This window comes from Lytechinus pictus, chromosome 3, assembly GCF_037042905.1.
Source record: "Lytechinus pictus isolate F3 Inbred chromosome 3, Lp3.0, whole genome shotgun sequence".
Lineage (NCBI taxonomy): Eukaryota > Metazoa > Echinodermata > Echinoidea > Temnopleuroida > Toxopneustidae > Lytechinus > Lytechinus pictus.
In genome coordinates, this window is record NC_087247.1 from 82,248,871 (window position 1) to 82,260,884 (window position 12,014).

The 12,014-nt window shown below is 35.6% G+C and overlaps 1 protein-coding gene across 1 annotated transcript in view; it reads left to right on the forward strand.

The window, feature by feature from the left end:
* LOC129257996 (ectopic P granules protein 5 homolog) overlaps nucleotides 1-12,014 on the forward strand; it is a 110,653-nt gene that overhangs the window by 42,557 nt on the left and 56,082 nt on the right. Inside the window, exons 10-13 of the mRNA XM_064096120.1 lie at nucleotides 1,506-1,662; nucleotides 2,593-2,781; nucleotides 10,555-10,727; nucleotides 11,623-11,774. Coding sequence (XP_063952190.1) covers nucleotides 1,506-1,662; nucleotides 2,593-2,781; nucleotides 10,555-10,727; nucleotides 11,623-11,774 — 671 coding nt within the window. The remainder of the gene's footprint in view (nucleotides 1-1,505; nucleotides 1,663-2,592; nucleotides 2,782-10,554; nucleotides 10,728-11,622; nucleotides 11,775-12,014) is intronic.

Below are 12,014 nucleotides of genomic sequence, written 5' to 3' on the forward strand. Positions count from 1 at the left end.
GTTAAAAAAATATTTCAAATGAATACCCCATAATCTAATTCCTGTGGAATAACATGAAGATCGATTGTATTCTTTCCTCCAGACCCGGTTATTTCAAGAATAAATAGCAATTAAACCTAACCCCCTCACCTAAAAACCAACATCCTCCAAACTGAGACCATGTAGAAATGTACATGTTCAGAGCACTGTCTTTATTCCAGACCAAGTCATTTAAAAAAAGAATTTAAACAATCTTAAAAACTTAAGACCCTGTCATATTCTTATTCCTGTGGAGTAATAATAATAATTATAGGCATTTATATAACGCCATCTATCTAGAAATATTCTATTCCGAGGCACGATGTTATTATCAGTGCTGCCAAGTAGTATGGATATTCAGTATTTTGTACTGAAAAATGAGAAGAATACTGATGGTTTCATGCAAAATACTGATTTTCTAATGTCCAGTTCTATGTGTTGTCCTATGGTATTTCTTTGAAATCCTGCCGGGTACCCATTCACCTCACCTGGGTTGAGTGCAGCACAATGTGGAAAAATTTCTTACTGAAGGAAATTACACCATGGCTTTGATTTGAACCCACAACCCTCTGTTTTAATAATCCAGTATCTCCCAAACTATAAAACCATGTGATAGCGCATACTTAGTTTAACCAGACTAGTGTATTTAAAATAACAAATCAGAACAACAAAAGAAACAAAGAAAACCATTTAAATTAAAACCCTCTCCGAGCCGAAGATCCTGTAATTAATAAAGAATGCATTTGAAACATAGTTTTTCTTCCAGACTCAGTAATTTCTAATTTAAAAAAATTTCCATGCTGTTTAATGTTGATACGATTGAGCACTGGGTCTTTTTTTGTTGTTTGTTTGTGTTATATATTTTTTTTAATTTTTTTTTTTTTGATAACGGGGTTTGGAGGAAAGACTATGCTATATTTCCATGTTAAGATAGTTTTTTTTTTTTCATTATGATTATTTTTTGTTTTCTTTTATCATTTGCTATTTGAAAAATCTGGGTCTGGAGGAAAGACTGCTATATTTCTATGTTATTCAACATTAAGAAGATTTGATTGTGGGGTCTTTGTTTGGAAGATTGTTTAAATGTTTTATATAACCAGGTGTGGAGAAAAGACTGCGCTATATAAACACATTACTATAGGGTTTTAGTTGAGAACAGATTCGCCCAAAATCCCTTCAACTTTATTACATTTGTGGGCGATCAAAAATTATTACATTTGTGGGTAAAGTGTTATTACATTTGTGGGTAAAGTCTTATTACATTCGTGGGCGTTTTTACATTTTTTGGCGTTTATTACATTTGTAGGTGTAACACCCCTCCTCTCATCATTGACTAAACAAAAAACAAATGAGAGTGACCACAGAAACACCAATGATTATTTTTTTTTACAATAACAACCAAGGTTGATTTGTACTTTCAAATATTCAGGTGTTGTATCCTGATTGATTATGGAATAAAGCAAATTTGTTCTCTCTACATTTATTAGCTGACAAAGAGTACAACATAGAGAAGGTAGATAGCCAAGATATACTGAAATTAATTGCATTCAGTTCAACTCTCATCCAAATCTTCAATACTGGCCTTCAAACCTTCAATAGATCAAGATATCGTCAATTTGTCAAGAGAATTGGCAGACTAATCAGGTAAATGTCAGGTCTTCTTTAAAAATCTTTTACACTGCTGTCCAATTGTTGAAATAAATATTGTCACTGTTTTAAAGCAATTTTTGAAAAGTCAGAGCTGCATCTATTTTTTTTTTTTAATTGGCCAAGTATTTTTTCCTCACTAAAGCTTTATTTAGAACACACTTCTGAAAAAGAGGTATTTGGTGTTAAATAGGCAAGTATTATTACATTTGCTGTGATCATAGTACATTAAATAAGTCTAGGATTTATAGGGGTCATCATTGTTGGCTACAGATTAATTTTTTCATGTTTACATGTTTTATGGCCATTGTAAAAATTGATGTATTGGGCACCACATATGGCCAAAGACAAACAACAGTAGGCTATATATTGTATCATGCAATTCCCCTGCATGATTGTATGATGCCCCTACAATGTGTTTAAAGGCAAGGATTCTGAAGGATTCTATGCGCTAAACAAAATTTTATACCCTATGATGATCATGAGCCTTTATAAGAATTTAACGATCTTTGTATGCCCCCTGAAGGAGATGAAGGGGATTAAGCATAATGGTATTAGAATCAAAGACCAAACTCAAATAGTTAATAATCCTCACATTTTATTATAGATTAGACACTTGGGAAATGGGAATGTGGTAAGATGCTTAGCTCATTTTTTTTTGCTAGAAGGTGGAGCATATAGTTTTTGTAAGGTGTCTATTTAATCAGCAGATGCTGAGAAAGCTTATAATTTTTAAGTTAACTAAGAATAAAATGTGCTGTTAAGATATTAGAGAACCTTTTATTCTTCCTATCAAGATTTTTGTATTATAGAAATGAGTTTTATCAAGCATTAATTTGCCAATAAGGTATATGTTAGTATTTAGTTGAATACCATGTTCTGATGTTTTAAACAAGGAGTTTTTACTTTGAATAATTATACTCTTAGGCACACTGTACAGTATGTATCTTATCATTGGACCAACTACAAGACATGGAGACTCGAAGTTTGCAGAGACTCAGAAGGAACAATCTTACCTGGTTCAAACTCTCACCATGAGATAACTCTACAGATGATACAGGTTGAGATTGATGAGATGTTCTTCAGGGCGGTGCAGTGTATCATGAGTGCTCCGAGGTATGTTGAGTTTGATGAGGTGTTTTTGAGGGCGGTACAGTGTATCATGAGTGCTCCGATGTATGTTGATATTGATGAGGTGTTCTACAGGGCGGTACAATGTATCATGAGTGCTCTGAGGTATGTTGAGTTTGATGAGGTGATCTTCAGAGTAGTGCAGTGTATCATGAGTGCTCCGAGGTATGTTGAGTTTGATGAGGTGTTTTTTAGGGCGGTACAGTGTATCATGAGTGCTCCGATGTATGTTGATATTGATGAGGTGTTCTACAGGGCGGTACAATGTACATGTATCATGAGTGCTCAGAGGTATGTTGAGTTTGATGAGGTGTTCTTCAGAGTGGTGCAGTGTATCATGAGGGCTCTGAGGTATGTTGAGTTTGATGAGGTGTTTTTCAGGGCGGTACAGTGTATCATGAGTGCTCCAATATATGTTGATATTGATGAGGTGTTCTACAGGGCGGTACAATGTATCATGAGTGCTCTGAGGTATGTTGAGTTTGATGAGGTGTTCTTCAGAGTGGTGCAGTGTATCATGAGGGCTCTGAGGTATGTTGAGTTTGATGAGGTGTTTTTCAGGGGGGTACAGTGTATCATGAGTGCTCCAATATATGTTGATATTGATGAGGTGTTCTACAGGGCGGTACAATGTATCATGAGTGCTCCGAGGTATGTTGAGTTTGATGAGGTGTTCTTCAGAGTGGTGCAGTGTATCATGAGGGCTCTGAGGTATGTTGAGTTTGATGAGGTGTTCTTCAGAGTGGTGCAGTGTATCATGAGGGCTCTGAGGTATGTTGAGTTTGATGAGGTGTTTTTCAGGGTGGTACAGTGTATCATAAGTTCTATAATGTATGGTGAGATTGAGGAAATGCTCTGCAGGGTAGTGCAGTGTACATTACTATCCTCATCCTGTGAATAGAGGTCCTGGAAAGATCCTCAAAAAATACCACCATGTGTCCACAAAAATTATGTAGATCACAGGTCCTGATTTTGACAATCACTTCAACATATCCAAAATAATTTTTTTTGTAGTTTTCTATAGAAATCAATTTATTTCTTTAAAAAAAAAAAAAAAAAAAAAAAAAAAGGTTCCTTTGAATATGCCAAAACCTCCAACACCTTGTTCACACTTTTCATAGACTTTGATGTTAAGCAATGGTTTGGATGTTTTTGTTGAACTATGTGCTTCATTTGTTTTGTGCACTACTGTTGTTGGCGTTTAGATGTCCCTTTCTCTGCAAACTCTAGAGTTTTTTTTTGTGTTTATGTTTTTTTTTTTGTTATTCAGTTTATGAGACTCATGGTTTTCCTTTCAAGCAAACATAATATTCACTCTGGGGACATGGAGACATAGCTGAAGGTGGACCAGCAGCTTGGGTACAAATATATCCCACATTGTGTAGACAAAGCAACAAATAGATAGCTTGCTATCATGGTTCTCTCTTTTGTAGAATCTGTTTGCATGAAAGTGCAAACATAACTAATTGGAAAGTTTCTTTTACCATTCAGTCTTTCTCCCAGTGCTTTTAATTATGAAATATTTTGTCTGTTTTATCAACATCACCCTTTCTCCCTGACATTGTTACAGTCATGGGTTTTATCAGCAAGCGCACAATTTTTGGCTACCTGATCTATCCTTTGCTTCATGTTTCTGCCAGTAATACCTTGTTTGCATTCAAGAAATGACTGATTTGTCCCTTTCAAGCTTTTCTGTATTCAACTGTTCATCAGGTATTTCCTACCTATTGAGTTTGACAGTGCTACAAAGAGGAGTATGTGTTGTTTCTTGGTTAAACCCAATTCGGTAGATTCACAATATGGTGTGCCATCTCTGGGTTGGTATTCTGAAAACGTTCTTATCTTTGTTCTTATCTCAATGAGATAAGAAGACGCTAAAATCATTGCAAATCGGTATTCTGACAATCTTCTCAACGCGTTCTTATCTCTGTAAGGACTGCCTCCTTCTTATCTTCAACACGCCCATTTTTAAGATATTACCAATCAAAATGCGCTTTATATTGGCAGTTTAACCAATAGAAGCATTCCTTATGTGAAGAGAATATCATGGGCCCTGCGCGTACACTGTTTCTGGCGCATTGCGCGAAATAGGCATTTCATACGCAATGACTGATTATTATTTCGAGACATGTGCACAAAATGTAGAAAGAAAGAAAAAAGGTAAAGAAAGCAGTTACGAATAAAGAATAAAACAGGAAGAAAGAAAGTAAGTAGGTAAGTAAGAAGACAGAAAAGGGTCATAATGAAGCAGAAATATAAAACAATGAAAAAATCAAAGCAGAAAACAATGAAAGAAAGAAAAGGTAAATGAAAGAAAGCAAGCAAAAAGAAATAAAAAGAAAATTAAAAAATCAAAAGAAATAAAAAAGGAAAGAACACAAGAAAGAAAAAGGAGTAATAAATAGAATGATAATCAATGATAAAATATTGAAGGAAAAATAATGAAGGAAAAGGAAAAAAAACTTTGAGGGAAAAAAATGAAAATGGACAAAATAAAAAGATTAAAAAGGATAAAATGAAGGAATAAATAACCCCAAAAAGTTAGAAAAAACAAATGATAGAAAGTAAAAAAAAGAAAAGGAAGGAATGAAAATTTTAAAAAGTGAAGGAAGAGAGAAAAGGGGAAAATGAAACAAAGAAATAAAGAGAGAGAGAGACAGAGAGAGAGAGAGAGAAACAACGAAAGAAAGAGATAAAAGAGAGAAGATAAAAGATGAAAGGAAAATTAAAGCAAAATTGAAAATTAAATAAAGATAAAAAGAAAGGTAAATTCAAAGAAGGAAAGAAAAAGAAAGGGAAATTAAAAGGCAGGAAAAATGAAGAATGAATGAAAAAAAACGAAGAAAGATTAATGTAAAGAATAAAGAAAAATATATTTTTTAATTAATAGAAGAAAGAGTAAATATAGAACGAACGAAATGAGAATGAGCAAAAAAAACAACATAAATTAGAATAAAGAAAGAAGAAAGTAGGCCTAACTAAGGCACACATTTAGTGTCATCAAGCAGAAATAAAACGAATGAAAGAAAGAGCAAACAAACGAGCGAAAAAAAAAAATAAAATGAAAGAAATTATAAGAGAAAGAAAGCAAAAAAAAGAATAAGCAGAAAAATGAAAATTAAGGAAAGGAGGAAAGAAAGGAACAAATAAAATGAATAAAAAAAAAAAACTAATATAAAGATGAAAGAAAAAGAAAGAAGAAATAAAAAGATTACAAAAAATAAAGTAAAGGAAGGAAGGAAAAGAAAAACAGAAAGAAAGAGAGAAAAGGGGAAAAGTAAAAACTTAGTAAAGAAAAAAAAGGACAAAATCGAAAAGGGAAAATAAAAAAGGAAGAAAAATAAAGAATAAATTAAATACCGCATAAAAAAAATAAGGAAGAAGTTAAAAGATTCAAAAGAATAGAACAAAAGATATAAATGAAGAATGAAAGAAAGGAAAAAAGACAAACAGATAGAAAGGAAGAAAAAGAGAAAATAAATAAATGAAATAAAGAAAGACAGAACAAAAGGAAGAAAGAAAGAAAGAAAAAAAGAAAGAAAAAGGGATGGAAATAAGAGACGGGCAAAATAAAGGGTAAATGAAAAAAAAAAGGTGGGATGAATACTTGTTACTACCAGTGGCCAACGATTTTTACCAAGAAAGAATGCGGACATCGTAAGATGTGATTACCCTCTAGCTATCTCAAATATTATCATAGATATCGTAAAAAGATAAGAAAGATAAAAGATAAGAACGTTTTCAGAATACCAATTATCTTTATTTTGTTCTTATCTTTTAGCGCGCTTTTGTATCATATGCGCGAATGATAAATTTCCGCGCTCGGCATCGATGGAAAGCAAGATAAGAAAAAGACAAGAACAAATATAAGAAAAAGATAAGAACCTTTTCAGAATACCAATTTGAGAACGTGACGTATATAAGAACCAAATTAAGATAAGAACGTTTTCAGAATACCGCCCCAGGCCTCACTGGCTAACTACTTGTATGCTATCAATACAATTTGTCACTCCTACATGTACCTGGCCTCACTGGCTGTCTAACTACTTGTATGCTATCAATACAATTTGTCACTCCTACATGTACCTGGACTCACTGGCTGTCTGACTACTTGTATGCTATCAATACAATTTGTCACTCCTACCTGGCCTCACTGGCTGTCTAACTACTTGTACATGTATGCTATCAATACAATCTGTCACTCCTACCTGGCCTCACTGGCTGTCTAACTACTTGTACATGTATGCTATCAATACAATCTGTCACTCCTACCTGGCCTCACTGGCTGTCTAACTACTTGTACATGTATGCTATCAATACAATATGTCACTCCTACCTGGCCTCACTGGCTGTCTGACTACTTGTATGCTATCAATACAATTTGTCACTCCTACCTGGCCTCACTGGCTGTCTAACTACTTGTATGCTATCAATACAATCTGTCACTCCTAACTGGCCTCACTGGCTGTCTAACTACTTGTATGCTATCAATACAATTTGTCACTCCTACCTGGCCTCACTGGCTGTCTAACTACTTGTATGCTATCAATACAATTTGTCACTCCTACATGTAGGTAAACTTGATCCTGATGTTATAGCAGTGACAGAAGTTAAGCCGAAATATAGCCTGTACAAACTCTCCCCAGTAAATATTGCATTGGATAGTTATGATATTTTTACAAATCTGGAAGATGATAATCCACGTGGTAGAGGCATCTGCATTTATGTGAAACGTTATCTTCAAGCCCATGTTATTGACATTAATTCTGACTTCTGTGAAGTTGTTTTGTGTAGTATTCAAACTAGTAGTACACTGTACCTCAAGTTTGGTGATTGGCTGTGTTTACAGGAGCCCTTCAAGTAGTGATGAAAACTCTGAAGAACTTTGTAAACTTATTGAAGAAACCAGATCTCTGAGAGACCAACCTTTAATTCTTATAGGAGATTTTAATTTCCCCGAAATTGATTGGGACATGTGGTACTCAAGAGGTAGTTTAGACAGTCCGCCGAATAGATTCTTGAAGACTACAAGACGTATTCTATCACCAACTAGTTCTTCAACCAACAAGATTTAGGAAGAATGAAAATCCCAATATATTGGACCTGGTGATCACAAACAATCCAGAGTTAATTTCATGTATTGACTACCTACCCCCACTGGGTCATAGCGACCACAGCTGTTTAGACATTTCCCTCCAAGTACAGAAAGCCTCGGAACACAAAAATAGTAAGCGCATGTACTTATACGATAAGGGTGACTACAATAAAATGCGCGAATTATTTGATGACACTGATTGGAATGATGTCCTGTCACATGGATGTAATGAAAGCTGGAGTAGATTTCTCAAACTATATGACAGTATAGTACAATAATGTATTCCTACTCTTGTACCAAAGAAAGACAAGCAGAAAAACTTTTATATAACAAGAAAAACACTAGCAGAATCCAGGAAAAAACGTCGTGCATGGAAAAGCTACACTCGGAGCCATTCACCAGTCGATTATCTTAGATATTCCAGCATTAGAGACAAACTTCGCAGTTCCACCCGGTCCCTGGCACGTGAACATGAGCTCAGAATCGCGAGTAAGGTGAAGTCTAATCCCAAGATGTTCTGGAAACATGTCAATAGCAAGACAAAATTGAGGAGTAACATTGGCTCGTTGATGAAGAATGATGGGACCAGAATTAGTTCTGACCAGGGTTAAGCTGACATCCTGAATCAGCACTTTAAGGATATTTTTACCAATGAAAATGTCTCTCATATTCCACCTTGGCGTCAGACATTTAATGGACCTTTCATCGAAGATGTATTATTGACAACTGAATCTGTTGCTAGTAAGTTGAAGAATCTTAATGCTAATAAGTCACCTGGACCTGACATGATTCATCCTAAAGTTCTGAAAGAGTGTGCATCTGTTCTATCCGTACCACTTACTATGCTATTTTGTAAATCACTGGACGAAGGTGTTCTCCCTTCAGATTGGAAATCTGCGAATATTACTGCAATTCACAAGAAAGGGAGCCGGAATTCTGCTTTGAACTATCGGCCTATCAGCCTCACTTCTATTGTCTGCAAAGTTATGGAGTCATGTGTGAGGGATGTCATTATGGAACATATGTTACAGAATAATCTCATATCCAATGCTCAACATGGGTTTATTCCTGGGAGATCATGCACTATGCAGTTGCTCACCCAACTTGAAGACTGGACCCGTATGCTTGATTTGGGAGAACCAATTGATGTAATTTACATGGACTTTAGCAAAGCATTTGACTCTGTCCCCCATAGCAGATTGATCAGTAAAGTGAACTCATATGGTGTCTCCGGAAAATTACTTAAATGGATCCAAGAATTTCTCACTGGACGTACACAACGAGTTGTCGTTAATGAAGCTAAGTCAGCCTGGGCTAATGCGATCAGTGGAATTCCACAAGGAAGTATTCTCGGCCCGATTTTGTTCATCATATTTATCAATGACTTACCAGATGCTATTACAAGTAATATTCAAATGTACGCTGATGATGCAAAGATTTATAGTGCAGTTAGAAGTGTATCCAATGTGCTTGACCTTCAGGGTGATTTGGACTCTGCAGTCCAGTGGTCCAACGATTGGCAGTTGAAATTCAACAACACTAAATGTAAAACTTTTCACCTCGGACGAGGAAACCAACTGTCAAGCTATACCATGGAAGGTAAACTTCTGCAATCTTCCACAGAAGAGAAAGATCTTGGCATTCTTGTTGATCCTGATTTGACTTTCCACAAACACGTATCCCTTGCAGTTAACAAAGCTAATCAAATATTTGGCATTGTAAAACGATCCTTCTCGTATTTGAGTGAAGTGACACTTCCCATCTTGTATAAATCACTCGTCAGACTTCATCTGGAGTATGGGAATAGTGCCTGGAATCCAAGATTTTTAATGGACATTGACAAGCTTGAAAGAGTCCAGAATCTTAGTCAACAAGCCATATGAAGGGAGACTCAAATATTTGAAACTACATTCACTTGTATATACATTTGTAGAAGGAAACGTGGAGACATGATTCAAGTTTACAAATTTCTTCATGGTATTGATTTCTGCCAAGTTGATAAGTTTTTCACAATGCACCAAGCCCGCGAAACTAGAGGTCACTCATTGAAAATTTTTAAGCAGCAATGCAGACTCAACCTCAGAGGGCACTCTTTTAGTCAAAGAGTTGTCAATGACTGGAACAATCTTCCTGAGTCAGTGGTCACTGCACCTAGTCTTAATACATTTAAAAGAAAACTGGACATTCATTGGTCCAATCTTCACTATGTAGCACGTGATCCAACTCTTTGGCGTACCCTCAAAGCTGTATCGTCTGTATTTCCTTAAGAAGAAGCGACCGGAAGACTTACAGGACTACCTTCTCTTCCGTATATTGCTGATGCTGATGTACCTGGCCTCACTGGCTGTCTGACTACTTGTATGCTATCAATACAATTTGTCACTCCTACCTGGCCTCACTGGCTGTCTAACTACTTGTATGCTATCAATACAATTTGTCACTCCTACATGTACCTGGCCTCACTGGCTGTCTGACTACTTGGATGCTATCAATACAATTTGTCACTCCTACATTTGTGCAGTGGTATTCTTTACTACTAACATTTGGTAAATGAGCGAATTTCATTACAATATCTTTGAAGTTTGGCTAATATTCTTTATCTGTATAATATTATAGAACAGAATAATTAACATATTTCAACGTATCTCTTGTTATTCATTTAGGCTTGGTACATGGCAATTCTTAGCTGACATGCCATACTCCTGCTTGTCATCTTATATGGTGTGGAAGTTACTGTGGTTTCTACATCATTCTGATAAAGGAGAAGTTTGCTCATCAACCTCGATCAATGTTAAAACCAGAGCCAGGTTAGATGAATACAAGTGGGACCTTTCAGGTTTGTAATAACTACAACTTTAAATTCTTGTGGAAACACAGCAAAAACCACTACAAGATTTTCAATTATCCTCTGACCGAGTCATGAATTTTTATGATTAGACCACACTTTATCCTATTATCTCTTCTGCTGAGCAGAAGAGATAATAGGCCCGTATTCTGAAGTCAGGTTTAACTTAGACCGTGGTCTAACTCTGTGCTGAAATTTTTATTAAGTTGTATGTTTTGTATGTTTTCCGTGCTCTTTCCTGATTCATCGATGGTGAAGACAATCATCTATTTATACTTCCTAGACAATTATGAATGATTTGAGAGCCAAATGAGCTGAAATATGATACATGTATCTCCACTGTTCTTGATTTATGTAACAATTGGCTATCCATACTTGAAGCACAACTTTAAACCTGAGTTTAAGTCAAACGCGACTTCAGAATACGGGCCATAGGATCTGCTTTTCCAACAGCAGTTCTGTTGTCAACATCAAATTCTTAACCTGAGCTTGGATTTTGTAAATAGCATTTATTTTTACAAATTTATGTTACTTGGTTATAGAATTGCATTTTGAACCACATGCACATTAGAGGATCTAGTATCACCGTTGTTTCTTCAAATGAATCAAGAAAATTTGATTATCGGTAGCCATTTGGTAGCCTTATCCTGCTATGTGTAACTGATTAAGCTAAATTTAAAGCCACAATCTTAGAAACCTTCAACCACCACAATGTCCAGTTAAAATTCCAAATGTGAGTATTTTGGAAGATCAACTACTAAGAATGAAGTGCCATTAGTTTCACGAAATAGAATTAATGACATTGCATATAATTTCAAATGCCCTTTTGTCTACCAGTAGGTTTATTTCATTCTTAGTATTTAAAACTTGATGTCTCTCCCAGCAGATTCTACCAAAATAGCAAATTTCGGCAATAGGCTCCTGAACATGCCAATGTCTGAGGTAATATATCTGCTAACAACATTTGCTAACATGGCCAGTGCTAGAAGTAACAAAGAACCTGACTTCGTAATCACTATCACTAATGAAGTCTATGAGGTGAGCCATTAATTAATAACTACTAGTGTACAACTACCATCCAAAATGTACCACTACACGGCTTTAGGAGGTTAAGTGACAATTCGATTCAATTCATTGCGCTCAATAATAAATGAAGGTGAAATACGTGTACAGCCTGATGCTCTTTTCAACTCGGCTATTAATGCCTCGTTGGATAGAGCATCTTTCTTTCACCTCGTGTGAAATGTAGCACCATCGCACTCATGCCTATTCGCTATT